Source organism: Vombatus ursinus, unplaced genomic scaffold (assembly GCF_900497805.2).
Source record: "Vombatus ursinus unplaced genomic scaffold, bare-nosed wombat genome assembly UNPS02006211.1, whole genome shotgun sequence".
NCBI classification, from domain to species: Eukaryota; Metazoa; Chordata; class Mammalia; order Diprotodontia; family Vombatidae; genus Vombatus; species Vombatus ursinus.
Window position 1 is genome coordinate 1 of NW_020945989.1, and position 26,612 is coordinate 26,612.

Below are 26,612 nucleotides of genomic sequence, written 5' to 3' on the forward strand. Positions count from 1 at the left end.
GGCCAGGATAGAGTACAGTAAAACTACCACTTTCTTTATTCTGGCCACTCTGGCTCATTTAATGGTCACATTTAAAGGTCACATTAGCCTTTTCTCATATTGTTGGCATACCAGTCATATCTAGTTCTGCATTTGTTGAACTATATTATCATGTATTCATCTACATATGCACTTTGATAGGTGCTGTCGAGACACAAGTTCACAAATAAAGCATAAGAGATCTGGAAAGATCTGGCAGCATCTGAGAAACTAAGGCCCAAAGAGAGGGAGTGACTTGACACAGAACTAAAAAGTAATAGAACGGATTCTCAAACCCAGGTTCCCAGACTTCAAGTTCATTGCTCTTTCTACCATACTGCATTGCTTTAGACTGCAAACCATCACCCATATTCATGCAACCCTTATAGTTCATAAAGATCACACTTACCCACCTCATTATAGTGAAGTCCCTGGCAAAAGTAAGAGGCAGTATGGAGCAGTGGGAAGGGAATAAGCATTTATATAGCTTCTACTACATGCCTGGCACTTTGCAAATTTGATTCTCACAACAACCCTGAGAGGTAGGTGCTATTATTATCCCCATTTTACAGTTGAGGTAACGGAAGCCCATAGAGGTTAAGTGGCTCACAAGGCAGCTAGGTGTGTCAGTGGATAGACTGCCAGGCCTGGAGTCAGGAAGCCTTATCTTCCTGAGTTCAAATCAGATACTTACTGAGCCCGGGCAAGTCACTTCATCCTGTTTGCCTCAGTTTCCTCATCTGTAAAATAAGCTGGAGGAAATGGCAAATCACTCCAGTATCTTTACCAAGAAAATCCCAAATGGGGTCACAAAAAACCAAACATGGTTGAAAATGATCGGGTAAGGGCCCTGGGAATCCCCCTGCCCCCCCCAACTGTCCTTGAAGTTCCATACCTGGTCAAGTCTCTGGCATTGGCCTGAGTCATCCACCCAACCCAGTAATCCTCTCAACTGGCCTTTCATTGGGGCCTACACCCAATCTCCCAATTCTCTATTACCTCTAACCTAGCCCAGCCCCACCCTCCATTCCATCTAGACTCCATTGTCCCATGGCCACTTGGTCCAGGTCCCTAGCATTTGTCCAGTGTATGGTTCCTTTTCTGTTACTTCTCAGTTACCCCGGCGTACTGACCACTCCCATCCAGATCTTTCTCCTATAAAAAGAGTCTCCTCTACCAAAGGGCGGATTTTTAGAATTACCCCAACCTTGACTGGTGTTCTAATAAATCCTGTCTCTGGCTGAAAGAAGGCTTGGGTGGAATTCATTAGAGGCAGGACCAGCCTTGCTATTTCGGGGTCCCAGCACCCCTAAACCTAAACAAAACGACCGAACAACAAAACCAGGGTCACACAGCTAGTAAATGTCTGAGACTGGATTTGAACTCAAATCTTCCAGACTCCATCCAGGGCCAGCACAGTGCCACCTTGCTGCCAGTGGAAAGGGTGTCCTACAAAGAATAAGGAAGCCCAGCTTTTGCCACCATGGGCAGGTCACGTCATCTCTTTGAGTCTGTTTCCTCTTCTGTTAAATGGGGGAGGGCTCTGGACCAGATGGTATCAAAGGTCTTTTCTAGATACTACATTCCCGGATAACCTAAGAGTTGCTGCGGACTAACCAAGGAGAGGTGGGCGATGCTTGGTATATTTCAGGAGGAAGGCTGGCCCTGGGACGAGGGAATGCAACAAAGGCAGAAGCCCTCACTTTCCAGCGCTTGTCTCCCTACCCCCACCCCAAGTGGGAACTGGAGGAAGAGAAACCAAGATGGCGGCCCCCATGCTGAGGGACACCCTCTTCGCCAGTGCGATTGCGTGCCAGCTGCCCCGGAAGCGGAAGAAGCGCAAGAGCAAGGCGGTCACAGGTGATCTTCACGATGGCGGCCTTCAGGGTACTGTTGTCAGGTTGTAGGCGGCTGCTCCGAGGTTTCCTAGAGGGGCCGGCTCAAGTCAGTTGGGCTCGGCTTCCGGCCCGGGGCCTCCGAGAAGGTGAGTACGGGGCTCCATTGGCAGCCTCGGTGGCCGCCATCCAACGCCACCCTTCTCTTACCTCTTCGCGCGCTCTTCCTGCAGGTGTTGCTGAGCTGAGCCAGAGGCCGCGCGCTTCTCTCCAAGGCTCTTATTCCTGCGCTCCTCCCCGCCCCCACCTCCTTCAGTTCGGGGTCGCGCGCTCTCCGCTTTCTCTCGCGCCCCGCCCCCTTCCCCTAGTGTGGAGTCTCGCGCCCCCTCCCTCTCCTGGGGTCGCGCGTTCCCCTTTCTTCTCGCGCTGCTCCCCCCCCCCCCCCCTGGGGTCACGCGCTCTCTACTTTCTCCCGCGCCCGGTTCAGGGGTCTCGAGATCACACCCCCCCCATCACCCCGCGCCTCCCTTTCATCGTGGTGGCCCTGAGGCCGGTGACCCAGGATTCCTTTCCCCTTTTCTCTAGAGCCACCCCTAATCCCGGAATACCCTGTGGGACCCCGAGGCTGCTCAGTTTGTAAAAGGAGGGGGGAAGACACGGCCCTTTGGTCAGTGGTTGCTGTTGAATCTCCAGGATTGCCCCAGCAGCTGTGTGAACGAGAAGTACAGCTGACCTATCCATCTCTACTCTGTGAATACCCTCTGGATTTACTCTCTGGGGAGGCCTCATAAGGGTGTCCAGGCTCTGACCTCTTCCAAGTAATCAGATTCGGTGACAGGGCTTTTTGCCGTTTCCTTTGGCCTCTTCTTCCTTAAAATGAGGAGGTCTTTTGCATTGTTTCTGAATAGTTTTCCCTCTTATTTTGCTGCTGCCTCCAGCAGAGATTCCTTAAGTCTGGGAGGCAAGGACTCGTGGGTCCTTTCTGAAGAGACCACAACTCACAACGTGCCAAGCATATTACCTCTTCCTTTCCCAGAGGGGAGAGGGCCTGGTTGGAAGAGCTTTGAGCAGTTTCTTAGAATAGAAAATCAATGACTGGACTGACTGCCTACTCCAGGAGCTGTGGAAAGATGCCTTTGGAAAGAGAGACACAGAGAGAACGCAGCGACTGTCCTGGAGTACCTTGGAGTCTAACACCAGGCACTGAAATGGTTACAGAGAAATAAACATTACCAATCGATGGGAAGAAGGATAATGGAACCAGGATGAGCTGGTCTCTTGAAAGACACCTTGGAGGGGTACTTTGAAGAAGTGCTTCTCTACATGTTATTTTCCCTTCCCCCTCACTTAAGACCTTTGAGGGCCAGGTCCGTTTTCATTTTCTTTTTTCACATCTTCAGCAAATTACCTGGCACATAGTAGGTGTACAGTAAATGCTCATTGATTCAATGATTGATTTAAACTTGGAAGGGACACTATACATTATATAGGCCAACGCCCTCATTTTACAGATGAATAAACTGAAGTGGCTGAATGACTTGCCTAAGGTCACAACATTAATGAGTAGTAGCAAAGTCAAGATTTGAACTAAAGTTCTCTGACTCCAGAATCAGTGGGGTTTTTTTTCACTACCATATATTGCTTTAAAAAAAAAAAGAATACGAAGCTAAACTACCTTCAAAGCTTACACAATGAGCTTGACCAGCCCAGCTAATGTATGAGCATATTGTTGCATGTAGATTATAAAATTCTAAGACCCCCTTCCCTTGCTGAAAAAGATCGTGTTTTTTTTCCCAACGAATTAGAAAAGGATAATTAACATGAGTGACTGTATGTGAAATACTCATCTAATATATTTGAAAATATCCCTTCTCTTAAGGTCACAGTAAGACTGAAAAAGAATTATGTGGAAGAGGGGGTAATTATTCGATTTTTGTTACCCCCCCCATATGATATGTTTGGTTCACTCTCTTATCTACCTGCTGTCACTAGCCTTTCAGAAAACATTTACCATGGCCAAATCGGTAAGTAAAGGATTTTTAGATAACAGAACATAATCATAAACAAAAAAAAAATCATACGGTGTCACTTTTCCAGCCTAGGTTGATAAAGGGAGACAGATCTGAACTGTATCTGGGAATGGAGTCTAGCCAGAAGCAGCATTCTAGTGCAGGGAGAGGCTGTGTATTAGGACAGGAAGAGGTCCTAGATCCAGCACAGAGGAACCCAATGTGCACAGTACAGGAACAAGTTACTGAATTTAGAGTCACAGATTCTGGGCAGGTGGAGGAGACGTTGGTCCAAGAATGTTATTCCAGAGTGAGTGTTGGACCGTTAGTCTGTTAACTGAGCAAGGAGCAGCGTTGTAGCCCTTGACCTCAGGAACAGAATGGGATCTTAGATCCTCCCACCCCCAACTGAAGTATACAGGGAATAACCAGGGTAGGAATCCAAGACTAAAGTGAAGCCTTCAGTTCTGTCACTCTGAACCAACAGAGCTTTCCAGCTAGCTCGGTGTGGTTGAGTCCAGTACCCCGCTACCGGGATTTCAAATGAGGAATATCCACAGGCATGTAGCTCATTCCTAAAATGAGCTAAGGAACAAGAAAAGCTCAGATTTGGTGGGGGGGGGGAGCAATCAGACTTTGCCCAGGACTTTGCCCATGTTGGTTGAGAGCACTGAAAGCTTGCAGGTCCTCGGCTTGAGCTGTCCTTGTGTTATACTGGAATAACACAACACTTAGTACGTCCAGGAAAGCAGCACAAGGCCCTACAGGACATTAGCTCAGCCCTTACATTCGATTCAGAAGTTCACAAAGCCTGGCCCTCACATAAAGTCCAAAGTCAGGAAGTAGGTTGGAAGAATGAACAGACAGAAAAGGAATTCTACCATAAAAAACTGATGGTTACCAGGATACTCAAGATCCAAACCCAAAAGATGAGATTGACTCGAGTACTTCTACAAACAAAGTTTCAGCAAAAACCATAGCTTGGGCACAAGTTGAACTAGAATTCCTGGAGGAGATGAAATAGGGTGTTTTAAATGTTTTTTATAGATGAAATGAAAGCACTAGCAGGTAAAAATGGAAAAAAAAATGAGAACTGTGGAAGAATTTGAAAGGTTGGGACAGCTAGGTGGCAAAGTGGCTAGAGCTCTGACCTTGGAGTCAGGAGAACCTGAGTTCAAATCTAGACTCAGACACATAACACCTACTAGCTGTGTGACCCTGGGCAAGTCACTTAATTGCCTCACCAAAAAAAAAAAAGAATTTGAAAGGTTATTAAACAGCTTGACACAAGAGATACAGAACATTACCAAAGCAACAAACTCCCTGAAAATTAGAATGGATCAAATAGAAGTTAACAATTCTGTAAGACAACGAGAAATATTAAAACAAAGACAAGAGACTGGGGGGAAATAGAAGAAAATAAAATATTTTGGGACAGGTAGGTGGCTTAGTGTATAAAACACTGGCCCTGGAGTTAGGCGGAACTGAGTTCAAATTTGGCCTCAAACACTTGATGCTTACTAGCTGTGTGATGCTAGACAAGTTACTTAACCCCGTTGCCTAGCCAAAAACAAGAAACAGAAAAAATAAAAGATTTCATAGCAAAAACAGCTGATTTGAAAATTAGGTTGTGAAGAGAAAATTAAAGAGCCACTGGATCTCCTGAAAGCCATGACCAAAATTAAAACCTACTCATCACGTTTCAAGAAATCATTTAAAAAAAAAAAACCTACCCAGATGTCTTATAGGGGTGGGAAACCTGTAGCTTGGAGGCAGCATGTGACCTTCTAGGTCTTTGGGTGCAGCCTTTTGACTGAGCCAAATTTTACAGAACAAATCAAAAGATATTGACGGGATTTGTTCTGTGAAGTTTGGAGTCAGTCAAAGGGCCATATGTGACCCCAAGGCTGCAGGTTCCCCACCCCTGTCTTAGTACGAGAGGGCAAAGTTAGGAATAGAAAGAAAACACTGGTCACCTTCTTTAAAAACAAAACAAAACAAAAAAAACCCTAAAATAAAAACTTCCAGGAACATCATAGCCAAAGTCCAAAGCTTCCAGATCAAAGAAAAAAATATACTTCAAGCAGCCAGAAAGAAAGAATACCTAGAAGCTACAGTCAGGATCATACATGATAGAGCAATCACCACGATGAAGTAGCAGAATTTGAAATACAGTATTCCAAAGGCACAGGATATAGGCTTATAGCCAAGAATAACTTAACCAGCAAAACTACAGGGAGGGAAATGAGCAGGTAATGAAATAGGGGACTTCCGAGTATTCCTGATGAAAAGAACAGAACTGCATAGAAATTTTGGAGTGTAGAAACAGGAATCAAGAGAAACATTAAAAAGGTAAACATGAGCAAACAATTATAAGGCCCTAAACAAAGATAAACTTTTTACATTCTCATTCCAGTGCCTTCCCTGTGTTGATTATCTCCTATTTATTCTCTTTATAGCTTGCTTTGTTTATATTTGTTTCATGCCTTCTCCCTCATTAGATTGTAAGCACCTTGAGGGTAGGGATTTATCTTGTTGTATCTCCAGTACTTAGTACAAAAACATAGAGGGTACTTGATAAATATTTATTGGTTGGTTGACTATCAAGGGTCATAAAAAGTCTAAATAGACAAAGGACCTGGGAATGATCCTGTTATGTTTTGATAATTTTAAAAGAAGAATGGAAAGGGAGAAGAGAAATATACTAGGGAGGAAGGGAGAGGAAGAGTGGGGAAAAGTATCTCACATAATCATGGTGTATAAGTAGAAGTCTATATAAACAGGGAGGAAGGGGGAAGGAGGGCAGTTGATACTTGAACCTCACTCTCATAAACTGGTCCGAGGAGGAGAAAATACACACATAGTTGGATATAAAAATACATTTTACTCAACAGGGAGACAGAAGGGAAAGGGAAGAAGAGAGAGAGTAGATTAAAGGAGGGATTATTTCTAAGCAAAACAAATTCTTAAAAGGTGCAAAAATAATTATAGTAGTTATTTTTGAGTGGCAAAGATTTGGAAACTGAGGGAATACCCACCAATTGGGGAATGGCTGAATGAGTTATGGTATATAAATGTGATGGAATACTATTCTGTTGTAAGAAATGATGGTGAGAGTGGTTTCAGAGAAATCGAGGAAGACTTGTATGAACTGATGCAGAGTGAGGTGAACAGAACAAGGAGAATCGTTTACACTGTGACAATGTTATAGAGACAAATAACTTTGAAAAACTTAGGAATTCTCTTCAGTGCAATGACCAGTCATGATTCCAGAGGACTCCAAAGAAACATGCTACCCACTTCCAAACAGAGAGGTGATGAACTCAGGGTTTGAATTGAAACTTTTTTTTTATGTGGCCAATGTCGAAGTTTTATATATGTCAAGAATCAAGTTTACATTTGACTATACAAGTCAAGGGGGTTTGTTTATCATGAGGGGTTTGGGTTTTTTGTTTTTTTGAGGAGGGGATGGGAGAGAGAGAAGGGGATTTTTGTTAATTGAAAAAAATTTTTGACTTTTTAAAAACTATTTAATATTTTATTCCCCCTCCCCAATTACACATCAAAACTGTTTTTAACACAGTTTGACTTTGGGATTGGAACAATTGGGGTTGAGTGACTTGCCCAGGGTCATATAGCTAGTAAGTATCAAGTGTCTGAGGCCAAATTTGAACTCAAGTTCTCCTGACTCCAGGGCCAGAGCTCTATCCACTGCATCACCTTGCTACCCTATATACTTTTTCTTTCTTTACTTTTCTTGTTTTTTTGTTTGTATTGTCTTTCACCACATGACTATCATGGAAATATGTTTTGCGTGACTGCTCATGTGTAACCTATATCAAATTGCTTGCCTCAGTGGAGGGTGAGGGGAGAGAGAGAGAGAGGGAGGGAGAGAATTTAGAACTCAAAAAATTTTAAAGACATTTTGAACATTGTTTTTACATGTAATTGGGGAAAAATAAAATATTAAATTTTTGAAAATTTGAGCTCCAAAATCTCTGTCTCCCTCTCTCCTTTTCTTCTTTCCTCCCCTCTCCCTTCTTTGAGAGGGCAAGCTTATACAGTGCAGTTTTTGACCTTTTTTTTAAAGGATTAGGGCTAGGCTCAAGGAGGAGTTTTTACTGTTGCTGGTAAAAAATGTCACATTTCTTCCTGGACAGCTACAAATCATTCCTCACCATAGCTTCAGCCAACACTCCCTTCCCCTAGCTTCTGAATATGTGTTGTCTTTCCTTATCTGGTTGTAAGCTTTTTTTTTTTTTTTTTTTTTTTTTTTTGGCTAGGCAATGGAGTTAAGTGACTTGCTCAGGGTCACACAGTTAGTAAGTGTCATATGTGCCTGAGGCCAGATTTGAACTCAAGTCCTCCTGAATCCAGGGCCAATGCTCTATCCACTGAGTCACTTAGCTGCCCCAGGTTGTAAGCTTTTGAGGACAAGGGACTGTCTTGCTTGTTTTCAGTTCCCTGATATACTGTAAGCATTTAATAATTTTTTTTTCATTCATTCATCACATTTCCAACTATGTTCTCAGTTTTGATCATACTTGCTTGCTGTTCTCTGTGAAATATTCACGTTTTCCCAGTAGTAAGTGTCCGTTCCCACACATGAAGTGTTCTCCCTCAACCAAATTATTTGCCTTCCCAGTGTCAAAACTCTACTTAAGACCTTGTCTTTATGTAGACTTTTGAAAATAGTCTCACTTAGGTGTTGGCTGCAGTTTCTATAGAAACATCTCCTAATCCTTGATTTCACTCGGAGCTCTCATCTACTCCCATGGATTTAATTGCCATCTCTATGTTGATGATTCTCAAATATACCTATCCTGCCCCAGCTTCTATGCTGACCTCCAATCTCACATCTCCAAGAGTCTTTCAGATATCTCAAACTGCATGTCCAGTAGATGTCTTAAACTAAACATGTTCAAAACAGAACTCATTATCTTTCTCTCTAACTCTCCTCACATCTAACGTTCCCTGTTACTGTAAAAGGTAACACTGTTCTCCCAGTGTTTCAAGCCCACAACCTAGGAATCCTCCTGGATTCCTCACTCCCTCTCACTCTCCATGCCCAAGCTATTTGCCAAGGCCTATCAATTTCACTTAAGCAACATCTCTCATATACTCCCCTTTCTCTTCTCTGACACTACTACCAGTCAAGTGTGGGCTCTTGTAACTGGATTATTATAATAGCGTGCTGGTGGTCTGCCTACCTCAAATCTCTCCCCTCTTTTATCAGTTCTCCATTCAGCCACTAAACTGATTCTCCTAAAACACATCTGATCATATCACTCCCTTACTTAGTAAACTCCCTCTTACCTCTAGGATCAAATACAAAATACTCTGCTTGACATTCAAAACCCTTTGTAACCTAGCTCCCTCCTACCTTTCCAGTCCTATACCTTACTCCCCCGCCACATGTGCTGCTTCAGTCCAGTCATACTGGGTTCCTGGTTATTCCCTGTGCCTGGAATGCTCTCCCTTCTCAACTCTGCCTCCTAATTTCCCTGGCTTCCAAAACCCCACCTTCTGTAGGGAGCCTTCCCCAGCCCCTTTTAATTCCAGTGCCTTTCCACTGTTAATTGTTTCCTATTCTGTCTGTAACTTGCTTGTACATATTTGTTTGCCTCTTCTCTCTCCCTATTCGATTATAAGCTCATTGAGGGCAGGGGCTATCTTGAGCCTCTTTTTGTATCCCCAGTGCCTGGCACATAGTAGGTGCTTAATAAATGTTGGTTGATTGATTGCCTACCACGTATCCTTCATCTTTCCTTACCTCATCTTATATTTTATTCTTCTGAACGTACTCTGTAGTTCCATGACACTAGCTCTTTGCTGTTCCTCAAACACAGCACTCCTCTCTTCTGACTCCGAACCTTTTTGCTGACCTCTCCCTCATTTCCACCTCTGGGCTTCCCTGGCTTCCTTCATGTCTCAGCTAATCTCCCACCTTCTGAAAGAAGCCTTTCCCAGTCCTTTTGAATATCATTGCCTTCCCTCTGAGACTCCAATTCATCCTGTGTATATCTCGTTTGTGTAGAATTGTTTGCATGTTATCTCCCTCATTAGACTGAGCTCTTTAAGAGCAGGAACTCTTTGTTTTTTGCCTTGCTTTCTGTCTCCGGTGCTTAGCATAATGCCTAGCACATACAGAGTAGGTACTTCATAAATGCTATTTGACTGACACTTTCCTGCTTATGATATTAAGCACTTAGAGTGTATAGAGTTGCAATTATTCATTATATTTGCGTTTATCACATGTTTATGTTCATTGGAGCCTCACCAGTTGTTATTTGGTATAATTTGATTCATTTTGGACCCCTCCTTGGAATTTATTTACCAAAGCATTAACATGACCTCTTTATAAGGCCTTTATACTTGGACTCCTTGATTGTATTTGTTTTACTTCCCTTTCACCCTCCAGGGCAAGGACTGTATAGTCTGCCTCTGTAATTCTTTACCCTATATGGTACAATGGGGAAAATTATGACATGATTTTAGGGCAGATTATTTAATGTGCACGATTAATGCCTAGTCACATTGAGAAGTCCTTCCTCTATGTTTCTGTCACAGCCACATCCTAGCATACAAGGAGAATACTATCTTTCTTAAGCCTTTTATCCATAAGTCTCTAATTTTCAGAATCCTTTCCTTTCTCTGCCCTTCCCCCCATTCAGTTTGAATGGGTAGTAAATGGAATAGCAGCCAGGAGAAAACTGGATCTCAGGTTTTGTTTGGTTCTGACATTTTTTGTTTTGGGTGATGAATATCTCAGAAATATTTGATTTCTATCTCTCATTTTTAATGGTTACAAAATGTCTCATTGGATTTATTCCAGTCTCCAGCCTAGTCCTTATCCCTTCCACTGAGAGACCTCCCCTATCAAAGGTCAATTCTGGTTTGACAAATTATCTCTTAGATAAGTATCTGCCTGTTGTTTTACCCACTTGCCTATAATAAGATGATTTATTGGCTTGCATTTGCTGTGTGGGGAATCTCTAGAACAGTGGAGTTTGCCATGTGCTTTGATCTGTTTTCCAGGGGCCAATAGGATGACTTCAGGGTTTGGTTCATTGCCGTAAGTGGTGTGTGTTTTGTTAGGGTTGTTTACCTCATGGTTGGGACCCAAGTGCCTCCATAGACAAGTGAACACATATTTATCCAATTTCTGTTTCAGTGCATTGTGCTTTGCTCTGAGTTGGGTGGTACCCTCATCGGTCTCCTTTTGTTTCCCATTGTGGTTCTCCGAAACGGGCCGGGTCCCACCCCCAAGCCCCAACCTGTTACCCATGACTTGTCCTCAATCCTGCCTTCAGCTTGGTTTGTACATCTGCAGATTTTTCATGGTACCTTGTTTTCATTCAGCCCTGTGCTGGGCCAAGGATGCCCTTTCTTTATTTTCCTTGTTGGAAATCCTATTTGCTGGTAATGTCACTGTTCAGTGAACTCCGATGTTTCCCACCAGTTCTGTAGCTGTGCTCTGTTCCATACCCATGGGCCAATTGAGTTCCACTCCTCTCTGATTATGTATTTATCAGGAGTCTGATCAGATACTGAAATGTTCTCTAAAGGGGAAACTACAGGGCTGTTCTGACCATTTGATACTGCTTATGCTTCTGATGTTAAATCTGAAGAAGGAAATTGTGGGGTAATGAGCCTGCCTGCATAGTCTGGTCTAGAGAGAAAAGGAGTAACAATTGTAGGTAGTTTCTGTGTCCTGTTAGATGGGAATCTCAGAGCTAATAGATCCTCAGTGCTCTAGGCTTCTCGTTGGGTTATGATATCCTCACTTATTTCCCAATGCATTCTTTTTTGTAAATTTAAAAAATTTTTTAAACTTAAATACAAAATGAGAAGGGTGGGACGTTGTCATGTATACAGCAGAACATAAGAGGGGATTCAATATAAAATAATAAATTTCCATTTCAAGAAAATCTATATAATAAATAAATACTACATACTGTTTTCAAAGCTAGCCAGCTTTTCATTGCTTCCTTGTAGGTTTTCTTTTGTTTTCTGCTGTGTACTTTTTACTTCATTTTTTTTACTTTCCCTTCCCCCTCACCCTAAAGAATATATATAATATGCATAGGTATTTATAAACATACACATATGCACTCATACACATATATGTAAGACTGTACTGTGCTTATTTCCTTCCACTTATCTGTTTCTCTGAAGGTGGATTGAATCCTCCTTCATAAGTCTAAGTCTTGTTTTTCTAAATCAACCAGCTCATCATTTTCTACACTACTACCATATTCCAAATCAGTACCATCCTAACAGAGAGATTGCCTGTGAAAGTTTTTTCCCAAGTTTCTGCATTCCTTCTATTCTTGGCTACATAGGTTTTATGTATACAAGAAAATCTTAATTTAAAATAATCAGAATTATCCATTTTATACTTTAACAGTGCTCTTATCTTATGATATAATTAAGGTCTAATACTGCTGAATCTACTTCCTTTACATCTTTTTCCCCTGGTTTCTTTGAAATTCCTGACTTTTTGTTCTTCCAAATGAACTTTGCTATTGTTTTTTCTAACTCAGTAAAATAATTTTTAAGTAATTTGAGATGACATTGAATAAATAGATTAATTAGGTAAAATTGTCATTTTAAAAATTATATTGGCTTTACCTACCCCATGAACGATAATATTACTTCAGTTATTTAGATGTGACTTTATTTGTATAAAAAAGTGTTTTATATTTATGTTCGTATAGTTCTTGTGTCTGTTTTGGCGGGTATACACTCGGGTATTTTATATGTCTAGTTATTTTAAATGATCTAAAACAATATTGAATAATATTGCTGATATGTAGTGTACTTTCTCTATTTTTCTCTTTTGATTAAATCTATTTTAACTTTAACTTTGTCTGAGATCTTGATTATTACCCCTGCTTTTTTTTAACCTAATAAATTCTACTCCAGTCCTTTATCTTTATGTGTATCTCTCATCTTTATAGCAACATATTGTTGAATTCAAATTTTTAATCTGCTGTCCACTTCCATTTTATGGGTAAATTCATTCCTTTCACATTCTAAGCTACAATTACTTGTTTATTTCCTCCTTCCTATTTTTCTGCACTTTCTCACCCTATTTACTGTATCCCTTCTCACTCTTCTGTTTTACTTCTGTCCGCTACCTTGCCCTCCTATTCCTTAACCTACCCACCCCTCCAAGAGTCCCTCTTTTATCCTCTCCTCACTCCTGTTCTAATCCCTTGCCCTCTTATTTCTTTCTGAATTTAGAAGACTTTTATACCCTTCTAGATATATATGTTGTTCCCTCTTTAACACATTCCCAATATTACCCTCCCTCCCCCATACTAGCTTCTTCTATATCAGTTTTTTCTTTTATACCTCATTTGTGTGAGATAATTACTCCTTTTTATCTCTTCCTACAGTTTTTTTTTTTAGAATCACCCCATCATACTCAGCTCAGCCCCAGCCTTTCTTTCAAACTACCCAAATAATAACAGTCACAAAAGTACTGCTGATATTGTCACATATAAGAAGTAAACAATTTTTCTCCTGGATGTTACATGTCAAATTTTCCCTTAAGTTCTGAAGGTTTTGTCCCAAAAACCCAAAAGTCTTTTAATTTGTTAAATGTCTTTTTTTTTCCATTCAGAATTATACTTAACTTTGCTGGGTTACCCTTAGCCGTAACCCCAGTTCTTTTGCTCTACTGAATATAGTATTCCAAGGCCTACAGTCCTTCAGTGTAGTAACTGCTAGGTCTTGTGTAATCCTTATTGTAAGCTCCATGATATTTAAATTGTTTTTTTCTTGTTGCTTCCAATATTTTCTCCTTATCCTGGGAGTATTATTTTTCCTTAGTCTGTTCTCCAGATCAGTTTTTTTTTCTAATGAAATGTTTCAGTTTCTCTTCTATTTTTTAATTCTTTTGAGTTTGTCTTATTATTTCCTGGTGTCTTAGAATACCATTAGCTTCCCCTTGCCCAATTCTAGTTTCAAGAAATTTTTTTCCTTAAGTTTTTGAGTCTCTATTTCAGGTTCTTTGACTTTCTTTTCATAATTTTCTTGATTTTCTTGGATTGCTCTTATTTTTTTCCCTAATTTTTCCTCTATCTTTCGTATTTGGTTTTTAAAGTCCTTTTGAAATTCTTCCAAGATCTCTTTTTGTGCTTGGGACTATTTGACATTTCTCACTGAAAAAAGAGTGGCTTTTTTAGCTCCATTATATTCCTCTGTATGTGAACGCAGACCCAATGCCATTTCTTCTCTCTCTCATTTTTAGTACCAAGTCTTTTCTTCGTGCTGGATGGTTTCAGGCAGTAAAAATGGGTGTAATAGGTCCACAGTAGTTGAAGTGCCATGAAGATGTGGTTTTAGTGGCCTGGAGGGTAGTCACAGCCTGGTTTATGTGTCCAAGGTTTTTCTTGGGGAGGTGAAGGGACTATAAAAATTGGTTTAATTACAAATGAGTAGGAACATATCAAGAGAGTAAAAAAGGCTCTTGTGTTATCTCCTACTTGTACAAGTTGCCTGAAGTTGTAGAGTCATAAGACTAGATTTAAATTGTAGTTCCTACCCTTACAAGCATGGGTAAGTCATGCCATCCTTCTGACCTTGCTTTGTAAACCTTAAAATTTCTATGGAACTATAAACTAGGACTGTTATTTCAGTATTCCTTTTGACTTTGCTAGAACGGTCACCCTGCTATCAGCTCATCCTACTCTGACTGCTTCAGCAATGACAGGCAAGAGAATAGAGAATTAGTCGTTAGTCCCACAAGTCTTCCAGGGGCTCTCACTGAATTGGTATGGCTTTTGTAGAGCTCTGGTGAAGTAGATGAACTTCCTCTTTCTTACTCCTACCTTCCATCTCCCTGTGTAAGTATCATGCTACAACTCTGCAAAGAGATTGAAAGGGCTAGGAAACTAAAGAGTTTTACCTCTTCTTGTACTGCAAACCTCTACAATCTGTCTCTATGAATATTAGCAATGCCCTTCTCTCATGAGTATGTACTCTCACCCACTATGGGCCTGTTAGGAGCTAGATTAGTATGATCCTTGGCTCTTGGCACTTAACATTTGCAAACTCTTAGAGGCTGTGGACCTTTTTTTCTGTAATTCTCTTTGCGAAGGGCTAAATGCCATTAGATAATTACTAAAGTCTCTTCAGTGCTGTTACTGTAAAGAGACTCAGGTGATATTTGTGAAGGACAGCAAGGCAAGTCATCCCCCAAGTCCTCAGAATCTGTTGTCATTTAGAGAGAAATGTCAGAGATAAAGTGCTTCTGGATTGAGAGCCAAATGAATTTCAGCATGCAAAGACCCAAAGAAATCTTCCTATCAGCTTTTTAAAGGGAAAGGAAATTTCAGGGGGGACCATGTAGGGCCCATAACCTCTTAAAATCCCAAAGTGGGAGCCAAGGCAAATCCGATAAGCATTCTCTTTTCAAAGTTGCCCTGGATGGGCTCATGGGAGCTCACAAGATCTATGTTCTACTTTTTGCATGTGTAAAATTTGAGCTTTGTGATTTGAAACTTTTCCTGTTTCTTATTAAACAGCTGACCTCATTTTTCTCCTTTGTCTCTGTAGTGGTGGAGATCCAAGAAGGGAAGACAACTATTGTAAGTATCATAGCATTGGCTCGTTGGAACTTCTGTCATTCTTGGAACTGCTGAGTCATTACATTATTACATTATATTATTAGAAGACTAGCCCTGATTGGGGACTTCCTGGATCCAAAACCAGCTCTCTCTGGGACCATAAATCCTAGAACCTGCATCTTTCTAGCTGTGGATTGTCATGGCTTAGTCAGAAAGTCTCTAGGCTTGGAATGAGATACTGTACTTGATAATGGCCTGGATTCACATTGCCCTTTAAATTACAAAGTCACTGAGGTCTTCGTCGATGTTATATTTGGCAGGTTATGGAATTTTCAGTTTTCAGAAAGAGAAACTGAGGTAGTAAAACTAGAGAGTCTCACTGAATTGGCCCAGAGCCAGAAACCTATACTGCAGCTCCTTTCCTATCTCCTTAAAAGCTGTTTTTTGTAGTAGTACAGTTGAGGAATAGTATCATTTGTGCACATTTGCCTTCTGTCAGACGCTGTGGCCTGTCTCCTCCATTACTGAAATTTTTAAGGTACCAGTGGTTAGGCCCTCTCAAGTTAAAGTCATTGGGCCAAGATTCCTTAATTTTTTTTTAAAATCTGTTCTCACTGGTTTCCATGAAAGCCCCACAACTAGAGCCCTTCAGAGAGCTCTCAAGGGACTTGAACCCACAGCTCAAAACGATTTCTGCCCCACCACTCCATCAGCCAGCCGTGGTGAGGTCAGTTGTCCTGTAGAAAGCCTGGGTTCCCGCCCTTTGTATCACCAAAAAACCGGCGCGTGTCATCACTTTATACCCCAACACCAAAAGCATGTCTCCTTCATTTGCCCCTGTTTAGTTATGGAGTAGGGCAAATATTCATTCTGAAGACCCCAAGCCAGAAGGATCAAAACCATCAAGCTGGGAGATGGGAAAAGTTTTCTTTATTCTCCAAGTGAATCTGAAGAAGGCACGTATGCATGGCACTGGATCTGGAATTCATCACAAAGTCCTGTGCTTCTGCAAGCTCTGTTAATAAAGTGTTCCCTTGTGTCCTGCCATGACTCAGCCTCACTCAGAGTCTTACCTTTTCTCACAGCCCTCAAGCCCCACACCCTCCATGTTCTAGTCACAGACTCTGGCCCCTTTTTCCTTCTGACCAGTCGCATGTCTGTGAAAGGTGCAGGTTCTTAGTGCTGTCCTTGGCTCTGCTTCCACACCCCACGATTTCCTTCTAGCATTACTTTCTACCTCCACTTCCAGTAGGAGCTGGCAGCTGGGATTGACGGCTTGTTGCTCTTAGCAACTTCAAGCCTACATTATAACAAGCAGAAAACATAAACCAGGCCAAGACTAGTTGAACTCATTTCTTATATGACCTTATCTGGTTTTGAAAGGTGACGTCCATACCAATGAAGCCCTCTTCCTCCAATCCCCCACCTTGATATCTTTGCCCCTGAAAAGGGACAGGTGGGTTCTAATAGGCCAATGTAGTAGCATGGTTCTATGGCCTGTTCACAGTTTTAAAATGTTTTATTGATGCCTGGGGGGGGGGGGGTTGTCAGTATTACTTCCAATGATTCTTCTCTTTCTCCTCCCCACCAGAATCTTTCCTTGTAGCAAAGAAAAAGTTATAGTCTATTCATTTCTAACTAACCAAGGGCTAACTTGTTATCCTCTATTCAGCAAAAGTGTTGACACTTCAGGCTAGAGAAATTTGTTGAATCAGGTACTGCCAATAGACCTTCAATAAAGAGAGCTGCTCTTCAACCCCAGTTTCTACATCATAATCCATATTTACTGTCTATATTATATAAGATGTTTTATTCAATACTTGACCTCTCCCTTTCTACTTCTTAGATTGAAGGGCGAATCATAGAAACTTCCAAGGTGGTAACAGATCCTCCTAACCCCTCTGGCCAGTGCCCAATCTGTCGTTGGAATCTGAAACACAAGTATAATTATGTGGTGAGTGCACCTTCTGACTAGGTTAGCCCAAAGAGAATTAGCCACAGGTACAAGTATCTCTTACACTTGTTAAGTATGACTTGGTCCTCCTGTTTGCCTATTGCTGCTCGATGTAGAGAGGAGAGAATTTGGTCCAAGGTTTGACTGAGGATTAGGGATACCTGGGTTCTTCACTCTAGCCCTTCCTGTGTTGGTTGTGTTTCCTCATCACATTTTGTTTGGGTTTCTCCCATAACATATATTTGAGGACACCCAAATGGGCTAGACAGAATACTTCCACTTCAGCTACAAAGAACCTTCCTTGCTATCCAGGAGTGGTTTTGACCACTGCTCTATGTTGCCCAGCAGCTATGACATTTTTCCTTACTGTTGGACCCTGATACCTCTGTCACTTTGAAAGTAACCATTTCTAGAGGAGCTGGAGGTTGGGGTGGAGTGGAAGACTCGGTGACAAATCATATCTTTAATGAAAACTACCTTGCTCCTTAGCAATTTCTGAGTTTTCCATGACATGGTAGACGATATGGATTCTGGGCTAACCAACTCCACAAGAAACCAGACCTAAAAAATAAATGCATCAAGTAGGCTTGAACTGAGACAGATGTTTCTTGGCCCCTTCTGAAAGGGTCCAAGAACCACAATCCAGTCATGTGGTGAAAGGGTAGCATATACCTATGAGGCATAATAACCCAAATGATTCTCCAGGGTGGTCACCCCTTAGGGCCACCTGGAGTAAGAAGTTTGATAACCCAATTGAAATGCCAGGCCCTCCTGTTAAGTGGTGCCTAGATTTAGCTTCTTATGTCATATGTTTGGTACTAGGGTTGGTGATACTGCTCAGAATGCAGCAGCATTAGAGGGAGGTAAGAGCCCACACCTGCCCAGCTACCAAACACAGGCATCAGTGCCCCAGGGGCACTCTACCTACTGGCTTTTCCAGGAAATGCACAGCCCGTACTTGGCTTTGTTTTTATCCATCAGAAGAAACCCAATCCCCCTGTAAGGTGAAGGCTAAATTTGTTTTTGCTTTCACCCCTTCCACTCAGAATGTACTCGAGCTACATAGAGCTAGCTCACTCAGCAGTGCTTGCAGGGGGCTGGGGCTGTGAGTCTGGCTTATTAGCCCATGTTAATCCAGTCCAAGTTGTTTTCATCAGATGTTGAAGATTACAGGGGTGGGAACTGGGGGCCTGTGTCCCTCAGGAGCTGTCCAGTGATTAAAGCAAATCTGCTGTTACACAGCTTGGCTCCCGGCAGTGCAGCAAGTTAATTTCATGGAACATGACCACTGAGGCTGGTGTGTCAGGCCCCTAGAGGAGGGGTGGAGGGGTAATTTTTATTTAACCCCACTTTGTGTTCTCATGGCATTTTCCCAGCTACACAAGATTCCAGGATGTCTTCCTGTCTTGTGGCTGATTCTTATTGTACTTAACCCTGGGTTCCCTCCAAAGCAGCCTGAGAAGCTGGACAAGCCTAGCAGAAACATGACAGGCAGAGTGAAAACTAGCATAGCACATACATCTTGTCACCATGGAGGAAGACGATGATGATTCCCTCCTCTTACCCCAGACCCCTCATACTCTTCTCATTCACAGCCTTTGCCCACTCCAACTCCCACTGAACATGTAGCTGGACTCAGATGGTACCTTACCAAGGCATGTCAGCTGTGTATGCCCTACTTTGTCATGTTTTGGCTACAAAGGTAGTCCTGGGTTTCCTCCATCCCATCCCATGCCATGACAACAGTATGTCATATATACTTTCCATCTAGGAAAAGAGATCCTTCATATTCCCAAATCCCATCAAAAGCAATGATTTAGCAAAAGAAGAGAACTAAACTCTAAAGAGGGTACTTCATATTACCTCTCTGAACAGATTGTGGTATATGAATAAATGGAACATTATTGAACTGTAGGAAATGACGAAAGATACATATGAACTAATACAGAGTGAAGTGAGCAAAGCCAAGAGAACAATTTATATAACAATAATAATGTAAACAAAACAACTTTGAAAGACTCAGACTTAACTTTTATTTAAAGACGATGATCCACCATACCTCTGGAAGACTTATGATGAAACATGTTAACCACCTCCTGATAAAGAGGTTTTTGACCTTGGCCACTATGTGGATTTGTTTTGACTATGCTTGTTACAAGGTTTTTATGTTTTGTTTTTGTTTTTTTTCTCTAGGTTTTTAATTGAGGGAGGGTTAGCAATAGTGATCCCAAAATACAGGGCCATTGAAAACGTGAAAAAGAAGTTCAGAAAGAAGCACAAACTAGCAAGGCAGTTTTGAAAGTAATGTACAGATATTTTTTAAGTTGCTGTTTTTAAAGCAAATGGTTTGAAATGGAGATTTACCATTTCATATACAAATCTTTTTATGTTTTGTTGTATTTATGAAAATGCCCTTTTTTGGTGTTTAAATTCATAATAAAATTATAAAGAAATGCTTTAGTTCCTAAAAAAAATTCCTACCTCTGCCCTTTGAATAGAATTGGCCTTTTTTTATTTAATTTAATTTTTTTTATTAATTTATTTTTAGTTTTCAACATTCACTTCCATAATAAGCTTTTGAGTTTTCAATTTTCTCTCCCTCCCTCCCTCCCTCCCCAAGACATTGTGCTGTCTGATATAGTCTCTACATATACATTCCTATTAAACATTTTCACATTAGTTATATTGTAAAGAAGAATTAGAACCAATAGGAGGAACCACAAGAAAGAAGAAACAAAACAAAACAGAAGGGAAAAAGAAGAGCAAATAGTATGCTTCGATCTGCTGTCAGACTCCATAGTTCCTTCTCTAGATGTGGATAGCATTTTCCATCATGAGACCTTTGGAGATGTCTTAGATCCCTGCATTGCTGAGAAGGGCTAAGTCTATCAAAGTTAGTCATTGCACAATGTGTCTGTTACTGTGTACAATGTTCTCCTGGTTCTGCTCACTTCACTCAGCATCAGTCCATACAAGTCTTTCCAGGTTTTTCTGAAGTCTTCCTGCTCATCATTTCTTACAGCACAGTAGTATTCCATTACATTCATGTACCACAACTTTTTCAGCCATACCCCATTTGATAGGCATCCCTTCAATTTCCAATTCTTGGCCACCACAGAAAGAGCTGCTATAAATATTTTTGTACATGTGAGTCCTATTCCCATTTTTATGATGTCTTTGGGATATAGCCCTGGAAGACCACTTGGTCTTTTATTTTTGAAAGAAAGCCCTAGAGTAGGAGCTCAGGGCTCTTGACTTTATTAATAGGATTCACCAATCTCCTGTTGACATTTGGGATTTAACTTGGGCCTGACTGACCCATTCCTGTCCTCAGAGGTCTGGGATATGAGTACAGTAGCAATGGGCAGATTTCTAATGTCTTATTACACCCTGGCATCTGTGAAGACAGGAGTCTGAGTGACAGTAACCTCTGTTGATTGTCTTACTCTGGGTTCCCAAGTGCTGGCGGTCAGCCAATCCTGCCTTCTTTTCTACCATCCTACCTCTCTTTCCATGCCCTGAAGGATGTCCTACTGCTGAGTCAGTTCATCCGGCCCAATGGGGGAATGCTGCCTCGGAGAATCACAGGTCTATGCTTGGAAGAACATCGGAAAGTGGAGGAGTGTGTGAAGATGGCTCACCGGTCAGGTAGTTTGCACCCCTTCCTCCACCTCAGGAAGTGAGCCCCCTACTCAAAAATATTGGAGGCATAAGATATCCAGCTGTTCCCACAGTACTCCCTGTGTTTAGCTGGGATGAAAGCAGTTTTTGTTGTTCAGTCATTTTCAGTCATGTCTGATTCCTTGTGACCCCATTTGGGGTTTGCTTGGCAACTTCTCCAGCTCATTTGACGGATGAGGAAACTGAGGCAAACAGGGTGAAGTGACTTGCCCAGAGTCATACAGCTAGTAAGTGAGGCCAGATTTAAACTCAGGATGATAAGTCTTCCTCACTCCAAGCCTGGCACTCTGTGCTCCATGGTGCCACTCAGCTGCCCATGAAAGCAGTTACTCCGTCATAGAAGAGAAGTGTTACAGCTTGACCTTATCTCAGGAATTCAGGAGGAGCTGTACAGTAGCTTCCCTGACACGCGCTTCCCTTCCTCTAGGTCTGCTACCGAATCATAGACCTAAGCTTCCAGAAGGATGTGTTCCCAAGAAAAAACCCCAACTCAATCGGTGAGTGAACTGGCTACTAGTCATGATGGATGGCTGCAGCTAAGGACCTCCAGGATAGTCGTGACTCCCCTCCTAACATCCATTTAGTTACTTCATGGCCCCTCAGCGTTCACTGTGTAGCCATTGATGGCTCTATGGATTAGAAAGCATTTACTTAAAGAGGCCCACAGCCAAGGGAAGTTGAGGGTACATGTGTCTCTGATAGCAGCATAGTCAATCATCACCCCACATCCGGGGACACAGAGTTCTGTTAATTCCTGTTTCCTTCCTTTCCCTTCCCCCACTCAGCTGCAGTTTACATCGATCACGGTCCATTTGGCTTGGAGTATGGGTGAGAGAAAGACCCCTGGGATCCCTCCTCTGTCTTTCTATAAGGGAACTTAGGGAAGAGTAAGAGTTAGAGCTGAAAAGTACATCTTGTCAACTAGCCTTACTTATTGGGCATTAGTAGGTGTTAATCCCCTGTTTATGACATCACACTCTGTTGCCATGGGGATGCCAGAATAGTTTTCTGAACTTTTAATATCCTTGCTCTCTCCCAGCTCTGGGGTTACCAAAGGGCAGAAACAGACATAGGAAATGGTAGACAGTCCTCAAGATTTTTTGTGGTCCTGGTGTGACAGTAGATGTGACTATAGGAGGGCAGAGCTGTGTAGGGACTGACTACTTGAGTGGGAGGTTAAGCTCTGGAACGTGACCCACTCCTTGCCCTTATACCAGCTCTGCTGAAACGCAGCTGGTTTCCAAAATGGGCGGAAGTTTGTAACTTCCATAGAATTGTGCTCTGAGTTCTCTTTTTACCACCCAACCCTGGGATGTTTCTTTGTTGTAGATGTGCTTATTCAAAATTGTCTTTGGGTTTTTTCTGATTACCTCCAACCCAACTGTGTGTCCTCTTTCCCCTCATCTCCACCCCTGCTCTCATGCTGCTGTTGGCAGCTTACTCTCAATAAAGGAGCATGTGTGTCTGGCTCAGCTAAGGGTTTTCACAAAGCAAGACTTGTGCCTTCTTAGCTTCCTTCCTCATCTCCCTCACTCCCTGGGAGTGTCTTAAGGAAATGCAGAGTCTGGGTAACTGAAGCAGCAGCGAAACCAGTACATTTCTGCTATTGTAGAGAGACGGTGGGCAGGTGGCAGGGGTATTAATGGACCATGGGGCTTGTTTGGGATGCATCGTGTTGCTTCTGGAGGTAAAGCTGCATTAATTTTGTTAGCATGAAACTGCTTTGCCATAGCTTTGGCACCAAGCCCACTTCCACCTGTGCCTCCCACATTGGTAGCTTAAGTCATCCAGCAGCAGCCTGGAGGAGACATAGGACACATGTCAACCTCTTCCTGCCTTCTGCCCTACCCATATCTGCTGTGTGTGGCATTTGGGGATGGACTTCACCTCCTTTGGGCTTTGTAAAAGACAACAGTCAGTCCAAGGACACAATTCATCTTGCTCTCAGGCCTTTGAAGAAAGGCAAGAATCCCTCCCCTTAAATCCATTGTCCTTTAATGTGACACAATATTGATGTAGAGACTATAGGATTGCTAAAAGGGGCACAGAGGAAACTGAAACTTCCTTTACAAGGAAGGGCCTTGAGTTATATGTAGAGCCTTAAGACCAGCTGGAGGGGCAGCTAGGTGGCACAGTGGATAGAGCACCTGCACCAGCCCTGGAGTCAGGAGGACCTGAGTTCTCATATGGCCTCAGACACATGATAACTTACTAGCTGTGTGACCCTGGGCAAGTCACTTAACCCCAATTGCCTCACTTTAAAAAAAAAAAAGACCAGCTGGACTTGGGGACCAAAGGAGGTCCCACAATGGTGTCTGAGCTTTATCGTTTCCTATTCTCCATAACTACTTTGCTTCAAGAGAGGTGGAAAGGTACTGATCTGAGACAAGAACTTGGATTGTTCCTGGAGTTTGGCTGTTCCCAGAGAGCTTACTGGAGCCCCTCCAGCCATTTCCCTTGCCAGCTGGCTACTCTCTGTGGCACTTACACTAGGCCCAAGGCTAGCTGGAACTTCACTCTCAGGTCAGATCCTTCTAGGGCAAAGGGAGAGAGAATAGCTTTGGGCCAGCAGCACCAGAGAAACTGCTTAGCTTAATGATTTGCTTGGGTACCTCAATCTATTTTTCCCAGTAAGCAATTACTTCCTATAGTAGACAGCAGTAAACATTCCATTTTCTCCCTGATCCAATCTCTTTTTCCTGTGTGCACAGTCTAAACAGGAATATAATCCAGGGAATTGTTAATGTGCAGAATAGCCAAGATGAAGTACTCTTCATCCTCAGGGGTCTGCCTCCATGTCCAGCCCCTCTCCTTGGTATATAGGCAGGTACCTCTGCTGGCTTCCTGGTTCCCCTTGGGATTAGTCCTTGGGGCCATCTCAGTGCCTACACCCTGTTCTTCCATTTTGGAAGTGGCTCCCCTTTTTCCCTCTTTGTAGGGCACAAAGAAGGGCAGCATCCTCATCTTCAAGGAGCCACAGGTCAGTGGAGCACAGTTGAAATATATCAGTTAAGGGGCTTTAGAGCACAGCTGGGTGAGGCAAGCATGTTGAATAGGAGCCAGGGCTTTCCAGGCATGGCTGGGGCCCTTTCTGGGGAGGCTAGCCTTTGCCATTGCTGAACCTCTGGAGCAGGCCGTGGCCCAAGTTTCATTCTGGACAAAGTAAGCCTCAACCCCACTATTGTGAGCCTCTTTTCCCGTCCTGGCCCTCTTCTCCACAAAAGAGACCAAAAGACCATGCCTAGAGTTACTTTCTTCCCTAAGAGTTGTAGGAACTTACCCATCCAGCCTGCACCCATAGCTCCCACCCTTTGGCTCTTATTCCTCATCGGGGAGGGGGCTCGGAGGTTAAGCACAGGCTATGGCTGCCCAAGGGAGCTGCCCCTGGAGCTGGAGCAACTGTCTGAGCCAAATGAGCAAGAGCGAAGGCCTTTTTTGCCCAAGCACTTATATCAGCCTCTCCTTTCTCTGCGGTCAAGGCCAAAAAGAATGACTTAGGATCTGAGCAGCCGCTTCCTCCCTTCTCTTCGCATACACAAACACTGACAATTCATGAAGACCAAGGAAGCATGTGGCCCTGTGCTGCCTGCTGACCCTGACCTCAGCCACACCCACTCAGCAGCTACAGCAGTTAGGAGCCCCATTTGTTTACAGCAAGCTTAGCTGTTTACTTCCTGGAAGTACAGAACTGCTCCCTCCCTCCCCTTCAAATGAGTGAAGCTGTGGTAGGGCAGCTCACTTTGATTGACCAGAGTAATGGTGGAAAAGCCAGTACACCTATTCTCCATAGTCCAGGTTGGTCAGAATCAAGATCCAGGTAGACTTTTTTATCTACTGCAGTACTCAAAATTAGTAAATTCCCCACAGGTCTTCATTATACTGTTCTGTCTACCTCCCTTTACAGGTACCTGACTCGTTGGGCTCCCCGCTCTGTCAAGCCCATCTTAAAGAAAGGTCCAAAATGGAACAAAGTTCGAATGGCTGTGGGCTCTCCCCTGCTTAAGGATAATGTCAATTACACAGGCAGACCCCTAGTGATGCACCATTGAAGAGGGAGTGGTTTCTAAGATGTTGGCCAAATCCCCAACCCCTGCTGATGGGAGCTGTCTCCCATTATTCCAACAGGAAAAGACTAGAAGGTAAATCTAGCCTAGAACTGCTACACACCCAAATGTTTTCAAAACTGGTTATTCCTAACCAAGATGTGGACAAAGGGAAAGGCAGTAATGATGCGCTCCTGATTCCAATGGAGCTGTGGGGAGGCCATTGGCAACTGCCATAAGATATCATGATCAGCTGTGACTGAATCCTTGGATTGAGTGATATAAGTATTACCCAAGAAATGTCATAAAACAAGACATTTGCTAAACCACTTGGTGTATGCTTACTTCTTGGGAAACTAGGTTGGACCCTCAGCATCAAGTTGTGAAGCTTGGAGACTTGGGAAATAATGGGATTGATATCCTATAATTGACAATACAAGGATTCCAAGAGGATGCAGTTTGATGTGTCCCCACCCTCTTCGTCTTGGGACCCTGATTGCCTATGAGTTCTGAGTAGGGGGTTGGGTTGAAGGAAGCAGAGACTAGAGACCTGTTCTGAGTGCAAGTGTCTTAGCTATAAACTTAAGTAATTTACCCAAAGACGGGATCCCAGGTGAGCTTTTCCATCCTCTGGGCATAATCTCCTGCACCTCTGCACATTTGCCCTTTGGCATCCCTTCCCAGGAGCATATTGGCAGGTGTCACCTGCATCCCTCCTACCTTCTGTTCTGTCACCAGAGTGGCCATCTCAAAGACTACAAGCATAGGAGGGAAGTAGGCAAGTACACTGTAAACACATAATAAATTCATGTGAGTTTATGAAAATATTCAAGTTTCTCTGCATATAAAGTAGTACCCAGGCTGAGGCACACCCCAGTCATAGCATGAAGGGCAAGTCTATGTTCTTCTCACCAGTGCCCACATAAATATAACCATGATTCTTGGTCCGGGGAGCATGGTAGAATGTCAGGCCTGGCCAGAGCAAGCTTCGAAGCACAACCAGTGCATTGCCCCTCTCCATCTGGATACTCCAGGACCCTGGGGAAGAGACAGACAGATAAGGAGGAATTGAAACCAGGGGCCTCTGAGGAGGCTTGCTTATGCTCAGCCAGCTGCTAGAAAAGGTTCCAGAACTGTTTTGTCCTGGTTCATATGGTTTCATTGGTAGGAATAAAGACAATTCAGTTATCCAGAGGCTGAGTGTTCAGACTTTTTACATCTCCTGAGTGCCTTTTGCCTACTTCGTTGTTCATTAAAACCTCTCTACCAAGGTGAGGGCAAAGGAAACGAAAAGAGGTGAAACTCCAACCAGTCCATATTGCTCATGTCAGCAACTGTAGATAAAGGTTAAGGAGAAGAGACTTAAAAAGGTAAATAAAATGGAGGTTTGAAAATTTGTAGTATTTTGGTACTCCTAAGCAAGACTTATACAGGCTGACATGAATGCACTCTTAACTGTCCCCACTTTGCTGCTTTCATCTTTCTTTTCTCGG

At 42.8% G+C, this 26,612-nt stretch overlaps 1 protein-coding gene across 1 annotated transcript; it reads left to right on the plus strand.

Moving 5' to 3' along the window:
• The first annotated feature begins 1,842 nt into the window (after window positions 1–1,842).
• On the plus strand, window positions 1,843–26,311 carry LOC114032961 (28S ribosomal protein S18a, mitochondrial-like). Its single transcript, XM_027848408.1, has 6 exons — window positions 1,843–2,002; window positions 15,431–15,462; window positions 17,288–17,395; window positions 20,920–21,043; window positions 21,504–21,573; window positions 24,981–26,311. Exons 1-6 carry the CDS (start codon window positions 1,891–1,893, stop codon window positions 25,123–25,125), a joined length of 591 nt encoding a protein of 196 aa, XP_027704209.1. The 5' UTR covers window positions 1,843–1,890; the 3' UTR covers window positions 25,126–26,311.
• The last annotated feature ends 301 nt before the right edge of the window (window positions 26,312–26,612 follow it).